The sequence below is a fragment of the Ambystoma mexicanum genome, chromosome 6p, assembly GCF_040938575.1.
Source record: "Ambystoma mexicanum isolate Mex_15411 chromosome 6p, UKY_AmexF1_1, whole genome shotgun sequence".
Taxonomy (NCBI): domain Eukaryota; kingdom Metazoa; phylum Chordata; class Amphibia; order Caudata; family Ambystomatidae; genus Ambystoma; species Ambystoma mexicanum.
The window spans coordinates 387,285,804-387,309,940 of NC_090935.1; the positions used below are offsets into that span (position 1 = coordinate 387,285,804).

Below are 24,137 nucleotides of genomic sequence, written 5' to 3' on the forward strand. Positions count from 1 at the left end.
ATGCGCCCAATGCAAGAGTGGCTCAACAGCCAGTGGTGTCAGGCCAGCGGACAATGGGACGATCTAGTGGTGGTCTCGCAGGCCTTGGTTCTCTCGCTACGGTGGTGGACAAAGGAAAACCTGATAATAGGAAAACCCTTTGCCACACCTGCTGTGGAGGCCACTCTAACCACGGACGCATCCCTCACAGGATGGGGGGCTCACCTATCCCATCAGACTGCTCACGGAGTGTGGACTCCGAGCGTAGCAACCAAGCACATAAACCTACTGGAGCTACTGGCGGTGTTCAAAGCACTAAAAGCCTTCCAGGAACACCTACAAGGGAAGACAGTGATGGTCCTTACAGACAGCACCACAGCCATGTACTACATCAACAAGCAGGGGGGCACCCATTCTCCAGGACTGTTCAAGCTGTCCCAGAATATATGGAAGTGGGCTCTCAAACACATGATGTTCCTACTGTCACAACATATACCAGGGGAACTCAATCTGCTAGCAGACGAACTCAGCAGAGACTTCCCCCTGCCCGAAGAGTACGAATGGCGATTGCACGAAGACATTGTCTTAGACGTCTTCACGCAATGGGGATTCCCGGAAATAGACCTGTTCGCAACTCTGGAGAACTCACAATGCCAAAGTTACGCCTCCAGGTACCCCCAGAACCAGTCCAAGGGGAACGGTCTGTCGATTCAATGGTCAGGGAAATTTGTTTACGCCTTTCCCCCCCGACTCCCCTTCTCAACAAAGTTGTGCACAAGATGCACCAGGAACAAGTTACCATGATACTAGTGGCCCCAATGTGGGCCCGGCAGCCATGGTTCGCTCACTTGATGGAGATGTCCCTATCTCCCCCAGTGAAACGTCCCTGCCCATACAACATGATGTCACAGGACAAGGGCAGGACACTGCATCCATGCCCTCAGACCATGAACTTAGCAGCCTGGCTCCTGAGATCATAGAATTCGGACATCTACAACTTCTGCAGAGATGTATGGACATCCTCAGGGAAGCCAGAAAACCTAATACTCGCCACTGCTATTCTAGCAAGTGGAGAAGATTTGTCATCTGGTGTAGAGGTAAGAGCATCAACCCGGTTGACTGCTCTCCCACACACATTGTTCTGTACTTGACTTATTTACTGGATTCAGGTCTAGTGTTCAATTCCATTAAAGTCCACCTGGCGGCACTTTCTGCATACACCACTTCCCAACTTAAAGTGTCTTGGTGGAAGATACCAGTTATCAAGGCCTTAATGGAGGGGGTAAAGAGAATACACCCTCCGATAGCTAACCCAGCTCCCGGATGGGACTTAAATGTGGTACTTTCCAGACTCATGGGCTCGCCATTTGAACCCATGCACAAGGCAACTTTTAAAGAACTCACTCTTAAGACTGCTTTCCTAATAGCTATCACCTCCATTAGGAGAGTAAGTGAACTACAGGCTCTTCCTGTTCTAGACCCCTTTGTAACAGTTCACAAGGATAAGGTGGTTCTACGCACACACCCAAGGTTTGCACCGAAATTCATCTCGAAATTCCATGTAAACCAGTCAATAGAACTACCAACGTTCTTTCAAAACCCTTCCAACTTGGGAGAAAAAAGTCTGCATACACTGGATGTACGCAGAGCTGTCATGTTCTACATGGAAAGAACCAGGCCACTGAGAAAGACTAATCAGTTCTTTGTCTCGGTGGCAGCAGGAAGAGAAGGAGATGAAGTCTCAAAGTCCACTATATCTAGATGGATTGTTCAATGCATCACTCTCTGTTACACTCTTGCTAAAGAGAACTACCCTTCAAGCCAAGAGCACATTCTACTCGAGGCACTGGGGCTTCCATAGCGTTCATTGCAAATGTTCCCCTTGAGTCCATCTGCAAAGCGGCTACCTGGAGTTCTGTGCACACCTTTACAAAACACTACTGTCTAGATGCACACTCTAGATCTGACTCCCAGGTGGGACAGGCAGTATTAAGACATCTTTTCTCTACTGTTCCTTCTCATAACCCACCGCCAACTCCGGGTACTGCTCGCTAGTCTATGCACAGCATGTGATTCTAAGCAGATTGACAAACATCAGAAGACAATGCATTACTTACGTAAAAGCATTTCTGATGGTTGTATCTGCTTAGATTCACATGCGCCCACCCTTCCTCCCCGCTCGGATGGAAGGAACATAAACACCTTTTTACATCTCTCTATCTTTTCTGTACTCACTCACGTATAGAAGGCTCTCTCAGGGCAGAAAAAATACAAACAGAGGGACCTCGACGCGTGAGGGATTGTGGGTACAACGCACGTCACTATAGGGATAGTGTTACAGACACGCCTTGTCGACGTCCCCTTTTCGACTACGAAAAACAAAATGCAATACTCTGCAGTGACCACTGGATGTCGGACCTATGCACAGCATGTGAATCTAAGCAGATACAACCATCAGAAATGCTTTTACGGTAAGTAATGCATTGTCATTCCGGCACCCGGGAATGGGCAATTACCGGGGCATCACGGCCCCGGCGGACCCGTTATTTTCCCATTCCCGGGCGCCAGAAAAAAATGCTCCCCATTCGAGCCCCATAGGGCTCAATGGGAATGGGGAGGCCGAATGAACCGGCACCATTTAGGGATGGTGCCGTTACATTCAACATGGTCGGCTCGCAGGTGACGTTCCGCCTGCCAGGTCATACCTCGAGGGCAGAAAGGCACCTGCGAGCAGAACTCATACTTTGCTGGTACGGTAACAATGGTACCGGCAAGCTTAGCGGTACCGTTGTTACTGGACCGGCAAATTTATGAGGCCCAGTGTGTTTATTTTCAGAAAGAAAGTTGTCCTATTTCTAGTTTTCATAGTTAGAGGTGGCTTAGCTATTGTTTTAGGAGGAGAGATTTTGCGTTGGCGGGTGATCTTAGGTTCCTATAATTGCAAGGGAGGTGAGGCAGAGTCAGATACTAACCCTCCAGAGAGACCAGGAAAGAGAGGCTCATCTTCAGCTTTAGCATTTACACACGTTAATGTATTGGTGGTCATGATTGGTGGTCATGATTATTATACAAGCAGTCCTGCTGATGTTAGCACCTCGAAATACAACAGGACAGCAAGGGGAGTAAAGAAACACTCTTCTGTATGTGTGTGTCTCAGCCTAACGTTTAATTACAGCCAGCCGGCACACCAGGGGTCAGAGGACATGCAGCACCGGTGTCAGGCGAGCACGCTATAAATCACTTCTCAGCTTAGCCAGAGTCGCAGACAACGCACCAGCTGTAGCAATAAACAAAAGCGGCTAACTCGCCAGTAAATGCAATTACTCGCGCGTGCGATTCTGGACACCCAGACACCCTGCAGCCCAGCAAACAGCTAGCAGCACTTGCAAAAAGAACTTCCGAAAATGCATGCATGCAAATGTGCGCGGGTCAATGCTAATGTAGGTGCATCCGGGTGCAGGGGGTGGAGCCAAGCTAATGTCTTCCCAATATTGCAGGTAACTTGCCACTTTGCTTTTAGCAGAACAGCTAAAAGCACTTGCAAAAAGCACTTCCGAAAATGCGCGTTATGAAGTTGTTGAACTTGCATCTCTTGTTTATGACTCTCCTTTTGATACCATGAGTTCCTTGCACAACCTTCCAATGGTTCTTGTACAATATTTTGTACCCGTTGGACTCAGGATCTTAAAAGCCTGCAGAAAGGGCCACATGCGTCCACCTCCTTTCCCCTTATACAATCTCAGGAATGCACGCATCAATGCCGGCGATTTTGCAATTTCTGCAGCCAAAGGAATCGTGCAGAAGAGGTCTGCCTGGTCAGTTTCAAAAACGCGCCTTGAGATCCTGTTTAGAGTCAGCCTGGGAAAGGCACATTTTGTACTGGGCAGCTATTTGCCAGATCATCTGTTTAGTCAACAGCCCTGAGAAGGGTTTACAGCTCTGGAAGCCATGATGAAATAGCAGCCTTCCTGGAATCTGGTTCATCTGGGCTCACTCTGCTGCCCCCTGTTAGCTGGTGTAGGGCAGCGCAGAGAAGAGGTAGGGAAAGGATATTTTATATATATGCAGGTGATTCCCAGGGGAATCCCGCAATTGCATGATAGTGGTTCACAGTGCCAACGGAACACCATAGGATCGCTGTGAGGTACCCAGAGACCACTTGGACAGCAGCTTAAAAATCGGGATTCTCACCAGGGAACCAGGAAGTACCTAAGGGTCTTCAGGGTCACCCAGTTATCCCTGATATAGAACTGGCCCTTGAGGGCTCAGGGACCAAGGGTCCTATAACGCTCACCTTTTGCCGCACTGGTGCTTTTTTTATTACTCTGGGCCCACTGTGACTTCCTCTGCGCTCCTTACCCTTGACTGCAGCGTAGAATACAAGCAACCACCATATCTCAATGGCTTGTAGTGACAAATCACCCACAGACTGCTTTAGAGCGTTGCAGTGATTCGTCTTTCAGACAAGGGCACAGTGCTGTGAAATCATACTAATGACAGCTGTGTGCTGTACAAACACTCTTGACTTTAACACTGTCCTTCTTCTCTCCCCCTGCTCCTGCCAACTCCTTCCCCTCCAGTGTTTTGAGAGAGCACTGAAGGTTCTACATAAAGAACCGACATGACAGTGTGTTCCTTCCCTTCATCACTTCTCTTTCCTTTCTATATGTTCAACTGGTCCCAGTTAGGGATCCTCAAAATTCATTTCTCAATTTTGCCCCTTAAGGAGCGGACATAGCGCCTTGAAATGAAAAGGCGTTCGATTCTCAAGCTTGCTTGGAGGGAAACGTTGCATTTGGGGTGGATGTGGTTGTAGGGTGGATGCAATGGAAGCCCCGATTTGCCGTCTCCTTACACAAAATACTGAGGAGGGCTTTGCTCTCTCTCACTCTCTCCCTCTAAAATGCCTAAAAGGAAAAAAGGTATTGAGAAGTCTTTTGAATGTACTAAAACACATGTCTCCATTTTGCGGAGCCCAAAGACGCAGTCAGCCGCCCTTGGGTAAAACTCACTTATCTAAACAACATATAACCCGAACATAGGCAATGCACAGCCCAACCCAACTGGGTCCATAATGACTTATTCTTAATGCTAATGAGTAGTCTGCATAGTCACTATTGTAATCACTCACATTATGCATTGCCCTGCTTGATCATGGAATTCTGTATGCATCCAGCCTGCCTCGGCCCTTCAAGGCCGCAAGGGCTTTACAAATGGCACATAACATATCTTTTACACAGGCATTGGGATGGTGGGATTGGGGTCTACCATCCAGTAAAGCATTTCTTGTCCCATAGACAAGGCCACTTGAGCTGGAGACAGGGGAGCCAAGAGAGGCAGAACGATGATGCAAAAGACTCATCTCAGACTCCTAGCTCCCACCTTGCTCTTTGACGAAGGGTGGTAGGTCAGGCAAGGTGACCCAGCCAGAGAGCCTCAGCTGAGTAATACATAGCAACTCTGAACCCAATAGTAACATCCTGTACCATCACCTCAAATGGTCATGTATGACCCCAGTAACAGGGGTTGAAGAAAAGGGTGAATAATACGGGCAGTGCAGAAAGATATGATGTTTGCCAATCGAATTTAGTGCAGACTAGTAGGAAAGGAATGCCCCATCACTTTTACTGACACCATTGTGTTTCTTCCATGAGCTTGCCAAGTAGCCACCACGTGAGTGTGAGTGGGATTGCTTTGCAAGAGTCAGGTCAGTCACTATTTCTCTCATCCAGAACCTTCTTATAGTCAAAATGGGCAGGTCTACAGCAAACCCGCCCTCTTGACACATCTTCATAAATACAAGTGTGCATATTTTGGTCCCAGGCCAGGTTTCCTCCTACGTGTTGAACAAGCACTGGACAAAATGTAGTAATAACATGCAATACCACAACTGGTTTGACAGGGCAGGGCGGAGGACAGTTTACAGCTACAGCATTTTTACCGCCCTCCCACACCCTACAACAGTAACGTGACATTGAAACGACGAAAGCGTTTATGAAAAAAGGACTAAGGGGCCAAATTTCCACTCACCGTATAGTTATAAACCTCTGATTTGTTGTTCATGGTGCAAATGTATCATTGCACCCCCCCCACTCCTTGATGGACTAAACTCTCCTAACGTGGTGTGAGGTGAGCTGAGGGAAAATGCTCATTGCAAAGGAAGGAACAGTCGAAGGTTTCACAGAGATCTCATGTGGTGTCGAGGAAATGGTCATACCCTACATGCGGGCATATAGTATATATATATGAATGGTCAATGCTACATCTCCATGGTATAGAGAATCCCCCTTGATCAAAGATGGTGATGATGAATGTGGAGATGTCATAATCACCAGGCTTTTGTTGGGCTGCTTTACCCCCAGGTCATCCCAGCCACATGGACATTGTGAAGGATTTTGTTTCAATGAACTTTTGCCCAAAGCCACAATTTTCTGAATGGCCACTTCAAGATTTGCGGGCATTAGCAAAGGCTGTGTGGTGGTGTGCAGCCAGCTGTATATGCACACCTGCAATGAGATTCACTCTGCAGTTGTATGTATGTTGTGTTGGTGTGCCTTCTGCTGCCGTCCACACACTGCAGCTGTTTGCATAGGAGTGGAAAAGACACGCAGCGCCGTGCTGGATCGTTAGGAGGATACAAGATCACTAATAGTGATCACGCCGACCAGGAGGGAGAAAATACCCACCAGTCACCTTGAACTATCTGAATATAACCAGAACACTATAGGAGCTGCAGCTAAATGAGAACTGAGACATGATAGGTGCATAAACATTGGCCTTCAGAAAGATCAGTGGTCTAAACACAAGTCGGCTGGACTGTGGTTATGTCAATTAAAATTGACTTTTTGAAAACTCATCAAATACATTGCATCATTGCATTGATCTGATTGGCAAATTGTTATTATACATTTCTGTATTCACAATTGTTTGGTAAGTGCAGAACACTATTTTAACTCTATAGCTGTTTGCATTGTGTGGCATGCCACACTCTGTAGGTGTGTACGGTCTTGCAGCTTTGCGGGGCTTGTGTAGTCAGTGCACTTTGTACAGTTGTGTTCATTCTGCACTCGCGTGTTTGCTCTTTGGCTGTAAGTCCTTCTGCATGTCGTGAAGGGCCGATCATGTTGCACAGGTTCATTTTCCTGCTTTGTTTCATTTCCTATAAGTTGATCTTCAACATTTCTAGCTGCTTACGGGGCTTTACCTTGCCTGTGACTTTCTATTATGTTATTGCATTTAACTCGTGCAGTTGATATCCCTTCACGTATTCTGCGTAGCTCGTGTGTCACTCTGATACTACTCACAATCTTCTCTATCCATTTGGGCTAAAGCATTTTAAACCCTTCCGTTATTTTCCTTCTCACAGTTTGCTCTATTTGTTCTTCATTTTTATTATCTGAAAGGAAAGTTAAAGTCTCACGCATGTATTTATTTATTTATTTGTATATGTAAAGCACACAAAAACAGCCCATAGGCATCGTGCCCTGTTGCATTAAATTGGCTTAGTTGCATTTGCACATAAATGTACATAGTTATGCAGGATTTGTTACATGGAAGGTGATACTGCTGTACAGGGTTACATAGTGAGCAGCTTATCGTTACATAGCACGTACATACAGATGTTTATAGTATACAAACACAATTGGCTCAGCCAGGGGCTTTGGTAAGGTTACGTGGGTGTTTTTTAGGCAAATAGTCTGGTTTTGATGGCTTTGCGAAAAGCGAGGTGTGACGGTTCAGATCTGAGGGCGTGTGGGAGGCAGTTCCATTGCCTGGCAGTGACAAAGGGGAAGCTCACACCCCCGCCTATGGCCTGCATAACTATGGGAACAGGCAGCAGGTTGGCATAGGATGTTCTTGTGGGTCTGGATGGGGGGGGGGGGATGATGACCCTCTGAGAAAGGTAGGGCGGGGCTGTATGGATGCATTTGTGGGCTTGTCGTCTGGCTGCGGGGATGGGTTCCCTTTTCGCGATGCCTATGGCAGCGCGTTGCGCGTTGTTTTGAATGGTTTGAAGTTTGTCAAAGTTAATGAATCTAAAAAACATTGTGCGATATAATAAAAGATTTAGACCAAGTTCATGACTTATGAGGTCATAAATGTACAAACTATAAAATAGGAGAACAATGTAAAAACAACAAAAGTGCATGCCACATGTGTACCCCTTTATATAAAAACCAAGCCACCTATCGCAGCGCCTCCTTAATGACTCTTTTCCAAATATAATCTGCAGCGCCAGTAATAACTAAAGATTCTGCAGCGTATATAGCAGCCGAAGATTGATCTGAAGCAACCATAGAAGGGTGTCTAACCAGATCCCTCTATCCCTTAAGGTGATAGGGGAACAGAATAGGGCAAGCCGTGAGTATGTGCCTTGCTTTTTCTATTTCACACTCGCAGTGACGGCACTTTCTATCCCTATACGGAATGCCAGTCCACGCCCCAACATACTCGTTAGAGGAGAGGATGTTAAAACCAAGATATATGGTGAATCGTTTGAGAACATAATTGCCAGGTTGCATCAAATATTCACAAGGTGTCCCCGTTATTATTCCCCGAGTGATATAGGGTGCATAACACTTCTTAAGACATAACCCATCTAAATCATGCATCTTATCCCATTCTAACGCTTTTATTTTCATGTGCGCCTTAACATTAGGTTCAAGCGCTTAGGTTGAAGTATGGACCATGATCCGTAAATCCTGCAACAGATGATTGATGTTACCACCAGGAGCAACACAGGAATAGTGCCATGGAGGGTATCTTGTGTGTCCTGTGCATAGGTAACCTTTACGTATAATTTACAGCAACGAATTTTCCGTCGAGTTGTAAGTGGAGTGAGTCCCAGCTCGCATCTTATGGCTTCCTCCGGTACTGAGCAAGGTGGAGCGCTCTCCACAGTCGACCTTTTCTCTTATTAAGCCATAACATGTGTTTTTCTGCGAGGGTAACATGTATTATCATTTGATTATTCCTAACCAGGGGCGTTGCTAGGGGGGGGGTTAAGGGGGCTATAGCCCCTGATCTTTTGGTTGTAGCCCCGGATAGAATCTCAGGAGCTACAGCCAAAAGACTAGCTAGCCCCCAGTCCCAACAGTTCCGACATCAGCGTAGCCCCGGGTCTTTTCCAGACCTAGCAACTCCCCTGTTCCTAACTATAAACATGCATTTGCTGTGGTGCTAGTCTTTGGGGGTTTTGAACAAGGCTCAAAATACATGGACAATTTGGGAAGCAGCTACTTTTTGATATGGGCATTTTCTTAATAGACATATTTGGAATGCCCGAGGCGAGGCGTCCTCTTTCCTTCATTGACTTCCAATGAATTTAATTTACTGTTTGCTAATAGAATTCCTTCGGAAGGACGCCTCTGACACCCACAATCCATAGCTGTGGGTTTTCTGCTTGTTAATTAGGCCATTTACTGTTTATATTGATTTAGCCGCAGCTGGATGCGAGCATGTCAGAGCTCCAGCCTGGACCAGGCTTGTTAAATAAATGCTGTCATTTCCTGGTGAGTAACAAACATAAAGGCCTGGCACCCGGGTTGCTGCACATCACTTTCATTAAGTCACCAGTTTTTGCAGTGCATTCCCATAATTCACGGTAGGGAGGCGGTGACGTATAGGTCCAATTCATGGAAAGATTGAGTTGATAAATGACACGGTACTGCCCCCAAGAAGGGCGACATGCAGCAGTGCCAGGGGTATAGACATCCTGCCTCATTCGTCCGAATAGGATACTAAGACATGATGAGGCGGATAGACTCTGGATGCTCTAGAGGGCGAATCCCGAAGGGCCGCCTCGAAATGCTGGTGTTGGCCAGTTTTGTGGGCCACAGTGCGGTCTTTCACGAGTTACTGCACTATGCATCTGGTGATCTGGACCACTGTTACTGAAAAATGTGCCTTAAATTGTACTATTTGCCACACATTTTACCAATGTCGCCCTCCCACCTAGCTAGTACCCACACATTTTTCTGCGATTGGAACTAATTGCCGTTCTTCGTGATTGGGGGCTAGATGTCCATTGTTAACGGGGATACCAAAGATTTAGTATTCTCATGGGCCTTTTTTAAGATTTCTGACTTTGTGACATCGACTAAATAGTGGACGCATATAATAAGATCTTCCAGACAGGTTGATCTATTTCTTAAAATGCATAAAGTGGAGAGAGAGAGAGATGCCTGAGGGTGCAGGGCAGTCTTGCATTAAGTCCTCAAACACTGAATCTAGAGCCTCATTGTAAAGGCCTAGGCCAAAGCAAGCATGTAAATGATGATGCCCGCTTCCAAAGAAGCGAGGGAAAATTACTTTACCAAGACTTCATCGGTCATTTCTGAAGGTCTTTTAGGATAAGGTTTAGCTAGATGGTTTAAGACTGAGGGTACACCTCTTCCCTACATTGAGGGCTAGATACAGGTTTGTCATATGACTTTGATAAAACTCTCCTTATATTGTCCATCAAGTCGTTCATTCTCCTGGTCCTTCATTCTTGAATGTAATGGAATGTAACTGAGTTCTGTATAGCACAACGTCTTCCATTTTGGTGGCCTCTTGGCGCTCAGTTCTACAAGTGGAGGCTTGGTGTTTGTGGGATCAACAGGAAAGGCAAGATTTAAACAACCTGGGGTGCTGATGAGTGCAGCATGTATGCACCCGATATCTGTGTGCTAGTGAGATTCTAGGTGAGTTGGATTAGGGCATATGAAGTTTGTGGTGCCATTGTGGTACCCAAGGTGGTGGTGTTCTGCGTTAAATATTAACCAGTGTCACATTGTGCACATCAGTGGATATTGAAAATTGGGCAGTGGTGGGATTGTCTGCAAAGAGAAGAGTGGTTAGTGTGCGAAAGAGCACTGTTTGGGTGGCCGGAAAGCTGTGTGTGTGCATGTGTGTGTTTGTGTGTGTGCGCGTGTGTGCGTGCGTGTGTGTGCAGCCTTGTGTGTCTATGTGTGTGCGCATATGTGTGTGTGTGTGTGCATGTATTTTTGTGTGTGTGTGTGCGTGCGTGTGTGTGTGTTGGTGTGTGTGTAGGTTTACTGGTTGATGTATGGAGTGTATAATGGAGAGAGGGAGTGCGATAAGTTGGTTGGTGGGTGGAAGGGTGGTTCTAGAGGCCGTGTCAGTGGGTGCTTGATTCTTTCTGTCCCTGTTGAGTTCAGTGGACCCAGGGCCTTCTATTCCATCTTTGCTGCTATTTTGACTGATTGTACTGACAAACAATTCTCTTGCTTATGAGGTTCAGACGTTAAATGCATCATCAGCCTTGCATACGCCAAACCTGAGCTATTTCCTAGATCATTTGTGATGAAAAGAGATCTCCTCTCACCGTGTGAGCAAGAAGTCCCAGAAACATTGCATGTACTTGTTCTCAGTGATCTAGGAGGCAATCTTTCATACGTCCTGTAGCAGAGGCATGCAGGCTTAGGTCCAGTTCAATAAGGAGTTCCACTGGGAACTTTTGTTTATCAAAGTGTTAAGTGATTGACAACTAGCGGAATTTACTAGGATCGGGGGAGCCACATATCATATTGCTGAAATGTCTGGGCTGAGGAATCTTTTCCTGGGCCGGTTCTGATGTATGTTGTTGCTGGTCCAACTGCACTGACCGTACTACAAAGCTTTCTGGCATATGTACCCCTTTTTGGATATCTGATCATTCTGTTTCCACGAGGATAAGGAGAAACCTCAGGCATATGTCCCGCTGCTGAAGTGTCCAGGCTCAGCTGTTATTCACTGAATGTTGTGACATTTCTTGTCACTGGTTTGGTTGTCAAAGGGTTAGGGTGTGACTGAATATTGAGTCAGTTCTGGTCTCACATGTGGTTTCCCTAACGATAATGTTTCCTACTTTAAATTGTATTTTAAAAACAATGTCCTTACTATAGCCTGGTAAAAAAAAAACGTTTTCTGGAGTTACCAAGAGGGCAGGTGGTCCTCTCGTATGGGAATTTGCCTTGCCAGAGGTTTGTGGCAAGAACAGCAAATGCTGACCCTCCCCGATGTTTCATGTTGTACCATGGGTCTGCCACTAGGGCTGACTCACTGGCTCATAGCTTCTTGGCTGGGACATGTGGGGTGAATTTCATCAAGTTGTCTTCGGGTTCCTGCCGTGGATGGAGAGGCAATTATTTCCTCCTACGGTTGAATGGAAGTTACTGAAGGGTCTAGTCTCTCCTTGGTGTGTGCCCATCTTTCACTCTCAGCAGAAGTCCTGCTACTGCTTTAGGTTGTTCTAAATGAAGTCTCAGAGGCCTAAGTAGTCTGTTGGCATACTCCAGCCTTGGGAGTACTAGTATGATGATGAAATAGCAAACAAGCCCATATGCACCCAAGTATCTCTGGGTCTAGGGGGCTTGCCAAGAATGGAGATCTTACCCTATGCTTGGGGTCAAATGAAATCCAGATGATGACCTGTTTCTTCACTGCACTTCGACATTGTGATGTTACTTGGTTCTCTCGCTGGGGCCCTTTACCCGCAAATAAGGCCAGCTCCAGTCTGATGTGGTTTAGTGCATACTTTGCATGACAATTTCCTGAAAAATCACTGACAAATTACTAATTATTAACTTACCTTTCTTTTTCTCTTTCTTGAGGGTGCCCTTTGCAGATGTTGTTGGTGTTGCTGCGACATCAGGTTGAGTGTTAATGCTAGTCTCTACTTCTGCGGACATGATGGGAGGACAGCCTCACAACTTCAGAAACATTCAAAATGGTCGCACTGACAGGCAAGGCCACTCCAAACGACAATCCTCAACAAACTGTCATAATCAGGCCTGCAAGAAAGGAACGGTACATTATGGTAAATGCTTAATTTTACTAAATGAGTCTACCTCAATGGTCTGATTGCAGCGTTATATGACTTTCACGCCCTGGTGGTGGGCGGAAATGGCCGTTAACAGCCCACAAGCACACAACATGGTAGTTCCGACTGAAGCAAGCGCCTTGGCAAGGGCTGTGGCCCGTTACCACCCATGTCCGCCCCTGCCAAGGCTTAAAAGCCATTTGCACCCCAGAGTTCATCTGGGGTGCAAATGGCTTTTTCTTTTTTCCTCTGGAGATTGGCTGCCGTATGCGACGCCAGTCTCCAAAGGAAAACAAATAAAATAAAAAAACAATGAATCCAAGATGGCCACCGCCATAGGGAAAAGTGACTAAGTGCCTTTTCCATTTCTATGGCGGTGGTTGGAGAGGGAAGTGCAGCGGACTGGAGCATAAGGCTCTGGTCCTGCAGGTAAGTAGGGAGGGATGGGGCGGGGAATGGGTTGGGATTGTTTTAGGGGGTTGAGGGAGTGAAGAGGCAACTGGGGGCTCCCCGCATAAAAAATAAATAACAAAATGGCAGCACCTGGGGAAGGGCCTCCGTTGGCTGGAACAGCAGGAGGAGAAAGTTAGCTTTACTGTATGTTACCTTAAATGAATCACTCAAAGAGTAAACAGAAGTTGACTTCAAGAAGTGCTGAAAAACACAAGTTGACACATTTCTCAGTCGGCATGAAGTGTAATTAAACACAGAATTCAGAATTTGCCTTCTCAGAGCGGGGAGGAACATCTGGTTCCAAGTCATTAGAAGACAGAGTGGGAGTCTGTAGTGCTTCACTTCTAGTCATAAGCCTAGCACATTGTCATAATATGTTTTTCTTTTAATGATTTCATATCTTTATAGAACTTCATGAAAAATCATAATCGCCACATGATCAAATGTAAAATGAAAACAAATCGTAACCCTTCAACGACCGTCAACGACCAGAGAGACCTGTTGTCTTGGGATGGGATATTATTTCTAGGGGTTGCCACAGAAATGTGGAAAAGTAAAATACAGTGTAAGCATGATTATCTGGCACCAGTGTGGCCCTAAAGAGTCCCCAAAGCGGCTCTTTGGATGGCAGAGGGCTGGCGCAAAGAGCAAAGAAGCCATATTATAGATATTTACTGCCATCCTGCTATCCGGAATCTCGGTTACCCGGCCCCAAACCTTTTCTCTGGCATTTTATAAATAAAAACAGTACTATCCCCATCAATGACAGAGGTCCTTTAATAGACCGTTCCAGATACGGGCATGTCGGATTACAGAGCGTCTTCTAATTTTGAAATAAATATCTACATTGAAAATATGTTTCAAAATGATTATCTCGTGGAACATAATTTAACAGGGTCTTGAATGGTGTGGTTTCTGCCATTTTGGCAGCCTCTTGGCACTATGTTCTGAAAGAGAGTGCTTGGGGGAGTTAGTAGGAAGTGGTGAGGTGCGAATCCGGATGAACCGCTGTCTGTGTATAGGGTAGATTCCAGGTGAAGAAAATAATTGTGCTGGTGAAGTTAAGATGGTGCATTGAATACTCACAAAGCCTGGATGCTCTGTATCAGTCCCCTGGTTGGCCAGTTGCTACCACCTTCTCTGCCGTCAAATGAAGAGGGATTGTGGGGTAATGTGGGAGGAGGTCTGAGAATGTTTAATCATGGAGGTGGTGTCCCTCCCTGGAGACTTACAATGGCTGATGAGGTTGGAGTTGGCTACGGCAGATCTCATCAATGGTGGTCACCTCGGCATAACAGGAGTACATAAAGAAGAATAAGTCCTCTGTGTGACCTTTGGTGGGACTGGCATCCCTGGATGAGGGAAGTCTGAGGGAGGCCTCCTCCCTAGTGAAGATGGAGGGACCCTCCATTGCAGCGGTTGCACTGAAGTGTTCTTGATCTCTTTCTCTCTCTGTAGGATAGAGGTGCGTGTGGCGATGCTCTCCTCTACTGGTGAGGCCAGGTGGCTCGGAAGGCTTGGAGAGGGTGTTGGTGGGATCTGGCCAGAGGCCACCCACTTCCACCGGAAGAACAGAGGCACACCTCAGGGGGTTGGAGGGGTGGATAAAAGCTTGCATTGCAGCCTGCCAGCAAGGGATGGCTGCTGAAGCAAGTCATTGACGGCATGAAGAAAGCACTCAGTGATCTAGGGGAAGTGTTTGCTGGGCATTAGTGCGCATACACTTGCAGATCAAAGTAGGCATGCTCTGCAATGCTCCCTTAAAGTGATTGATGTTATGCATCAAGGACTTTATGAAGCATAGACATTTATATCTGTAGGACATACACTCAGAGACGCGTGGCAGCCCCCGGAGTAGGGTGGTCATGCAGGGGTGAGAAGTTGGGGAAAGGTGTCTGTGTACAATTCTGCAGTCCTAACTGATCTCATGGGGAAAATGCTGAATCTGTTCCTGTACTCATGTAATGAAGCAGCCTGCTATAATATGACTTGGAGAGGTGAAAAGGATCTTTCTTCAAACAGCAACGCTCATGACGTAGTGCTGCTGCTGGATGGCAAGTCTAAAACCCATGAGGCTTCGCGTGCTGTCAATGACACTGCCACGTGGGCGATGTGGCGGAAGGTGATGCTCCCATTGTGTCGGGCAACTCCCTCATGTGACATAGCTTTGAGAAGACCCTGCAATGCTTGAAAGAGGGGTTCCTGTCAATTCTGCAGTCATATACGTTGGTGTCCTGAAAACCAGCCTCAGGAACGCCATCAATGAGAATAAAAAGGAAATATGATTTTTGGGTGTCAGATTGGACAATTGTTAGATCGTTTGTCCTGTCCTCCCTCTGTCTCCCCTCTATAGCGTGGTTGCGCCTGAAACACGTGTACACATGAGCATTAGTGATGACCAACTACCAATTCAATCTGAATATTGCCAGGCCTAGTACGGTAGTTTATTGTCCTGTATGGCCTTTTCCCTCTCCTGCCCCCCTGCTCTCCCCACTCTCTGTCATGCACTTACACTATCTGACAAGTCGTTAGGCATAGTACGGTAGTTTATTGTCCTGTATGGCCTTTTCCCTCTCCTGCCCCCCTGCTCTCCCCACTCTCTGTCATGCACTTACACTATCTGACAAGTCGTTAGGCATAGTACGGTAGTTTATTGTCCTGTATGGCCTTTTCCCTCTCCTGCCCCCCTGCTCTCCCCACTCTCTGTCATGCACTTACACTATCTGACAAGTCGTTAGGCATAGTACGGTAGTTTATTGTCCTGTATGGCCTTTTCCCTCTCCTGCCCCCCTGCTCTCCCCACTCTCTGTCATGCACTTACACTATCTGACAAGTCGTTAGGCATAGTACGGTAGTTTATTGTCCTGTATGGCCTTTTCCCTCTCCTGCCCCCCTGCTCTCCCCACTCTCTGTCATGCACTTACACTATCTGACAAGTCGTTAGGCCTAGTACGGTAGTTTATTGTCCTGTATGGCCTTTTCCCTCTCCTGCCCCCCTGCTCTCCCCACTCTCTGTCATGCACTTACACTATCTGACAAGTCGTTAGGCCTAGTACGGTAGTTTATTGTCCTGTATGGCCTTTTCCCGCTCCTGCCCCCCTGCTCTCCCCACTCTCTGTCATGCACTTACACTATCTGACAAGTTGTTAGGCCTAGTACGGTAGTTTATTGTCCTGTATGGCCTTTTCCCGCTCCTGCCCCCCTGCTCTCCCCACTCTCTGTCATGCACTTACACTATCTGACAAGTCGTTAGGCCTAGTACGGTAGTTTATTGTCCTGTATGGACTTTTCCCGCTCCTGCCCCCCTGCTCTCCCCACTCTCTGTCATGCACTTACACTATCTGACAAGTCGTTAGGCCTAGTACGGTAGTTTATTGTCCTGTATGGCCTTTTCCCGCTCCTGCCCCCCTGCTCTCCCCACTCTCTGTCATGCACTTACACTATCTGACAAGTCGTTAGGCCTAGTACGGTAGTTTATTGTCCTGTATGGCCTTTTCCCGCTCCTGCCCCCCTGCTCTCCCCACTCTCTGTCATGCACTTACACTATCTGACAAGTCGTTAGGCCTAGTACGGTAGTTTATTGTCCTGTATGGCCTTTTCCCGCTCCAGCCCCCCTGCTCTCCCCACTCTCTGTCATGCACTTACACTATCTGACAAGTCGTTAGGCCTAGTACGGTAGTTTATTGTCCTGTATGGCCTTTTCCCGCTCCTGCCCCCCTGCTCTCCCCACTCTCTGTCATGCACTTACACTATCTGACAAGTCGTTAGGCATAGTACGGTAGTTTACCGATTTATGCTCTTTTCCTTCTCCCCCCTTCTCTCTGTCCTTCCTGTCATGCACTTGCAATAGTAGAAATGCCTCTGGCCTAGTATGCTGGTTGTTTTTTGTTAGATCATTCGGAAACTTTGAGGCCTAAGAATGACAACTGTATTCCCTTGTTCCCTTCCTGCCTTGAAGTGCTTTCAAGCACTTCACTTGTGTATAAGCGCTTTACAAATAAACAATTACAATTACACTATAAGATGATGAACATGATTGTGAAACCGTGACCTCTTTAAAAAAAGATGGCTTATGACTAGTGGGCTAGGGATTATCTAGATCCATAGAGCAATGGGACCGATTCCCCGGGACGTGCTCTGAAGGTTCTCACTGTTCAGATTACTGCACCTGGCAATGGAAACAATAAAAACACCCTGTTGGTCTTGTCCCTGATCTACCTGGAAAGGGTGCAGCAGCCGATGCATAGAGTCATCCCTAGGGCTTCGAGGTGAAGTGATTCCATAGGCATGCTAGGCTGCTGCCGCAATAATATTGCACAATACAGAACTGAATCGCTCATCAGAATCCATTTACTTGGGAGTTAGAGCGGCCTCTCATGAGCTCAAATTGAAATTGAGATATCTAGGCCTAATTGACACCTGGAGAAGGGCTTTCAAGGACCAGGCTGATTATTCATTTATTTTGCATCCACATGGCACACGTTCAAGAACAGATTTAATATTTCTGGTGCTGGGCCTTATAGATCACATACATGAAGCAAAAACAGCTGCTGCCTCTTTTTCTGATCATGCTCTGACATGGGTAGAGGAAACCACTGTATAAGGCAATGGTGACCTTGGAGATCAGTGGGATCGGCGGCAAATCGAAGAAGCCATAACTAACTTCTTTATGGAGAATCCGGTGCTGGGCAGCACTATGAGAAGTAGATAGGGTGCATGGAAGCCTGCAGAAAGGACAGCATAGTGGACATCTCTATGAATAAAGACCATGGAATTAGAACTTGAGAGGGAGCTCAAATGACCTGTGGAGGAACACAAAGCTGACTCTTTGAGTGTGACACTTCAAATGTTTATGGCAATAAGGGGTACATTGAAGACAGAGAAGGAAAATAGGGTGGATGTAGGAATCCTAAGAGTAGCATTTGGGCAATAACCAGGCTCAGGTCAACAGGGTGCATATTCATAGGATCAAAGCGGATAGTGGGTCAAACTTACTTTCGGAGGGCGATAAGTGAAGGGAGTGTCGTATTTTATCATTCACAAGCAGTAGGCAATATTGGGGATAGTGCTTATTACACTGGACCCTTTACCAAGAGAAGAGGTAGTGAGACCTATTACTGCTGATGAGATCCTAGCTGCCGTTAAACCTGGTCCTGGTGGTGTGGTGTTGCAAGGATTATTTTAATAACGTTATGAATCCAGATCTCGTAAATCATTTTAATTAACCGTCAGTTATTTTCATTAGTCGTTTCTATTTCATTAGCAATGGTTGAATCCCACAGAACCTTAGCCCCAAACCCGGGGAAGGATGAATAACTATGTGCATCTTATCGCCCTATAACCTTGATCAGTCTGGACACAAAATGTATAACTTGCGTTCTTGAAGTGGGTTTCAGTCCCCAGAGGAGAGCTTTCGCTAGCATATGCAAAATCCTACACATATTGACAAAGGCCATAGGCCCTTAGCACTAGATGCTAAGAGGACATTAAACCGGTTTAACTGCCCAAACATGTGTGTTTGGTTAAAGAATTATCAAGACGATATTAACAATTTATCAGCATCATAGGGCTAGAATAAGAGCGTTTCTCACTGATATTTTTCTACTAAAAAGACGTACGAAACAAGTATGTTGTTCACTCTAACCATAGAATTAGATTAAAACCTTTACAATATCAAATAACTTTACAATATCAAAACATTTCAACTCATACATTAAGATAATAATCATAAAACATGAACTGAAACATTACACATAACCCCCACAATGAAATAACAATTAAAATAAAAAAATAAAACATTTTTCCCTGATCCGAGGAAAGAAATAATGATTATATGCATAGACCAGTCCCTAAACAACAATCGGTAAAATAGTATAATTTATGATAAACCACAGATTTGTAAAAATTGGATTACAGCTATAGACACCGAAACAGACCAGCCTCCCAACCTATTCACCCAAAGATTCTCCCCATCTTTGGGTGAATAGCCAGATACAATAAGCGGTCAGGTCTGGGCATTGCGACAAAGGATGTTTGAGATCTTCCGTAATCCTAAAACCCCTACAAAATCTGCAACAACCCAAGTTTTTGACTAAGCCCCTGCAGATACGTACGATTTCATTTGTGTTTATCACATTCATTCCAAATATCATGAACATATTACGCCCCTCGGGATCAGGGAATGTGAGCACACATCTCTGCCAGCTCATACGTTTTATGTGCAGAGAGCACGCTCAGATACAAACGATGTTCTCCAATTGAGTTTCCGTGTAGATAGCCAATCATTCCACAAAATTCATGTTTTTACACGTGCAGGATCTTGAATCAGCAAATCTACATTTACTTCACGCTCCTGCATTTTACCCTTATAATACTCTACAAAGGGCCTCATCACGAGTTGGATGGAGCGTTAAAATGTGCCGGTAACGCCATTACTGCTGCATTTACCACTCCGCCCTATCACGAGTATGGCCCTACCTTGATGCATTCACCTCCAGCTCTGAGCTAATTGCGCCACCCATCCAATGGACCCGATGGGAATGGGGACTTACTGCCCTCAGACCCCGCCGTTCGGGATCCGGCACAAATTGCATTGGACTGAGTTGCGGTAACGTTAATAGGCAATTATACAGGGTTTCAGAAGGGGAGCATAACATTTTCCGTAATAGTGTTAAGCATCGCCATAGAATAATACTTTGTAGCGAGGAAAGGCCTAAATCGTAGCATTTGACTTCCATTAGAATGATTTTGGTAAGAAGAGTAACGGCATATATTACAACAGAACAAACACAATCTTCAGAGCATAACATTTTTTATCAAAGTTAGAGTTTTTGCAGAAGTGTTTCTCATACCCATCGTCATCCTGAAGTACCCTTCCTAGAAATAATGGCAGTAATGAACGGCTTCTCAGAGGCCTCCCCCTTTAAAGTTATTGCTTTCAAATTTGGGCACTGGTATAGACAGTCATTAAAATATGTTGACATATTTTTTCCTGGAAAATTTGGAAATATCTAAGGTACTAATTACCCTAATCCTATTAAAGTCTATTCAGCAAGACCTGAATAAGTGGAGAATGGTAAGATTGCCCTTATTAAAATGAATATAGCGCCATAACATCTGTACCTCTACCAAGCACTTGAGGTCTCTTTTTCCAGGATTGAAAAACAGCCCCAGTGTTGCTCATGAATGTCATAGAATATATATATATGATGCCCTGCTAGTGCCACAATCAGATACTTCAACTTAGGTATGAGACAACTTTGGCTTCCCCCAAAGGCCATGCACGTTCTAGTTCTGGGAACCCCAAAACTAAACTCAAACTCAAGATCTGGGGTTGGGTGAAGAGGCCTAGAAATAGCAACTCCCATTCTTCCAATTTCAAGCCATCTTTTAGAGTCCAGCTTTTTCACTTGCTCTTCAGTCGCAGGGTTTTACGAATTGAATCAATCAAGGGCCGATGCTGCAAATTAGAAGACTTCTTTAAAGATGGAACGATTCAAAGTTTCCAGGGGGACGCATCCGACTTTATGCTTCTGGAAAAGACTCGATTCCAGTCCTGGCAACTGAGATGCTGGCCCTCAAAGCCACCTGGCGTGGAGGATGGGAGACGGGCCCCAACAGACCTAGGAAAGCCTCTTTACTAGGCTACCTCTGCCATGGGTCGGATTTCAGCCCTTTCTAAAGTTCTGCTGAATTTCAGGAACGGGTTCAAGGCCTCTTACGAGACGAGATGGGAAATAGAGACAGGCGAACCCCTTCATGACATTCTTTGGGGGCAGCCATGGCAATACACCACTAAGATTTCAGGGAGTCTACACATGCAAGGACTGGAACATATAATAGGGTATTGCGGGCGCTACACACTAGCAGGATTGCACACATTTCCTGTCAACTCTTCAGTGCTTTGCTTGTGGAAGGATTGAATCCTATGTGCGCGTTTGGTTTCATCGCCACTTGTACGTCACTTTTGGTTCGGAATTAGATCATCTATTAAAAAATGAATGGCTGTCCAATGACTGCTGACCTGAGTTCTCATCAGTTTTGAACTTCCTTTTTTCTGAAGGTGACACTGTCCAGACTGGTGCCAGGTTGTGGTTAACAGTGTGGTCTTAGTGGCCCAGTGGTGTATAGTCTTACATTTTGTGTGAAAAGGGAATACCATGAATAAAAATGTGCTGGGCCAGATGTTGGCAGGTGTCTGGTGTTTTGCATGGTACCTTGGGAACTGGTCGCACTCTGTGGTCACCTCTTCTCCAGATGACTGCAGAGGATACCTGAACCACAAAGGTTGTGTACCTTGAGCTGGTGTGATATGGGACATTGAACACACAGGCTCTGCTGGAAATTATCTCTCTCTTTCTGGTTTATTTCTGATGCTTGTCAATGTAGGGGGAAGAGAGTAGAGAAAGGGCATAAGGTGCTTTGCTCTAATTGCTGACTGGGTTTTGTAACCTGCTATTAATAAAATAAAAAGTAGCAAAAAAGAGAAATAGATAAGTTTACTGCTGGTGAACATAGATTTTGCAGAATGTCTTCCTTCATCACGTAACGTTAGTCACCCATCCGCCTTAACTGGACGTGGGTGAAGCTATAAACAGCACATAATCCAAAGCGTGCATGTGATGTCTGCCTGGAAAATCTGAATGACCTCTTCCGCAAAGGACTTCAAATTGTATTTTACTGCGAGCAATTCACAGTAGGTCGGACAAAATAGGTCTAGGAAAGGTAAAATTATATTTTTGATTTTATAGCATGGATGTTTAAATTGTATTACCTAGTTACAGTAAATACTTCACAAAAATTTTAAGCATTGACATAGCCAATAGATTTGTTTTTTGTGTAGGCTTTGTAGAGGAATGCGTGGCCTCGTGCAGCCTGCACTCGCATCATTCCATACTAAGGACACCCTTCCAGAATGCACTACTTTGTATACAGAGGCTCCACGTGCATGGAATGTTTGGAATGCAGTGCTTAGTTTACGTGGTTGCTTCAACCCTGGCAATCAATATAGCTCTCCCACCAATCAGCCTGATCTGAAAAAAGAATTGTGATTGTTTCATGGATCTGCAGAGACCACTAAGTACCTCTAGCTGTATACCACTAAGTACCACCTGTCAGTCAGTCAGAAAAACTTTATATCGCAGACAAAGCTCCACTAGGCAGGAATTTAAATATGAATAACCGCAGTACTCCGTAATACGTGAGAGAAAGAAATCCAGTCACTGGATTACAGTATTTTAGCCCGGGTGGAGAGCAGCACTTAGGTAGTTAACCAGCCTGTAACATGCATATGCATCCGTTAACACTAAGCCGGTCTACCGAGACTTTGCCAAATACCATAGGCCTCCAAAAACGGTGTCCAATGTTTGCATATAAAAGACAAACCAAATTGTTTATTTATACAGCACTTATACACAAGTGGAGTGCTTCAAAGCACTACAAGGCGGGAAGGGAGCAAGGGAATATAGTAATCATTCTTAGTCCTTGAAGTTTCTGAATGATCTAAACAAAAAATAACTAACGTACTAGGCCTGACGGCCTTTCTCCTAGTGCAAGTGCATGAAGTGTTACAGTTGAGTAAAAGTTGGGGAGGAGGACAGGACAAAACGAAGGGGGAATGGGGAGAAAAAGTGCGCCCAGTCCAGCAGGGCTATTGGTTAAGTGCAGAGAGGTTGCCCCGCTCATGGAACGTAGGCTGAAAGTACAGTAGTGCTGAAGATAGTGCAGAGGTCCGTAGGCAAGTGCAAAACACTGGCAGGGGAGCCTTGGACCTGTAGGGCTTTGGAGGTGAACCAGGCAAGCAGTCAGCAAGAGCTGAACAGAGCTAGCAAGAGAAGGAGGAAGGAGGCTGGGGAGAAGGAAAGGAGGTCAGCAGGGGAGAGGGAGAGAGAGAAGGAGGACGAAAAGAGGAAGTTCTTGAGGAGTTCCCGGAACTTAAGGTGCTGCAGCTCAAGACGGAGCGAGGCAGGGAGGCTGTTCCAAAGGGAGGCACCTGCAGAGGATAATGATCTGCCCCTGAATCCTTGTTTGTGAAAGCGGCTCACTCGCAAAGAGTTGGAGGAGGATGAGCAGAGGGCTCTAGGGGAGAGTATTTAGGAAGAGAGTGTTGTAGATAGTGCAGACACTGGCCCTAGAAAGCCGTGTGGGCTATGCAGAGGGTCTTGAACTTGATCCTTGCAGCCATGAGGAGCTGGTAAAAAGATTAAATCAAAAGAAAGGAGTCTCGTCTGCTTCATCATTCGAACTATGGGAATTTCTAGGTAGTCCCACATCAGTATCCCCCCAAGCAGATTCGGCACTCCCCCCCCAATAGCACCAGAGCACTTGAGCGGTATGTCATTACATTCAAACTCGGTAATCAAATAGAAAGAATGCACAATACCAAGTGGCATTTCTTTGCTACACAATAGTACACTCAAGACTTAATTTGAATTATTGCAGGGACGAAGCCAGGGCCTTTCAACTCTTTCAGTTGACATAAGTCTCCGGCCTCTGGGGGGCCGGAGAAGCTGCCCCTATTTTGGCAGTATTATCACAAAGCCAAATACTTCTTCAATTCAGGCCATTAAATGTGCAGTTTGCAGGATGCATGTAACAGGCTGCCTGGGCTGTCCAGTATTCAGCAACATTCTTATCACCTTGGGCCCTTTTTACTCAGATTTCGACTACTTTAGCACCCTACTGTGAAAGAGAGATTAATAGCTTTTCAGTGTTCATCAAACGATTCAGCTCCGCACTGGCTGCTTCTTCTGTGATAATACGCAGCGGTTAGCCCCCTTCCTGCGTTCCGTGATCTCTTCATTATACTCTGTGCACCCCTAACGGGTGCCTCAACTGTTTATTCCTGCTGCAGGCAAAGAGGCCGCAAAACCTCATTTCAAAATGGGCTCCCATGGGCCCT

At 45.8% G+C, this 24,137-nt stretch overlaps 1 protein-coding gene across 12 annotated transcripts in view; it reads right to left on the bottom strand.

Annotated features, from left to right (window-relative positions):
* The window catches only part of DAB2 (DAB adaptor protein 2), a 408,449-nt gene that overhangs the window by 258,769 nt on the left and 125,543 nt on the right, over nucleotides 1-24,137 (bottom strand). For all 12 annotated transcript variants that reach the window (XM_069627176.1, XM_069627172.1, XM_069627179.1 and 9 more), the window contains exon 2: nucleotides 12,554-12,755. In XM_069627176.1, coding sequence (XP_069483277.1) covers nucleotides 12,554-12,653 — 100 coding nt within the window. In that variant the 5' untranslated portion in view covers nucleotides 12,654-12,755. The remainder of the gene's footprint in view (nucleotides 1-12,553; nucleotides 12,756-24,137) is intronic.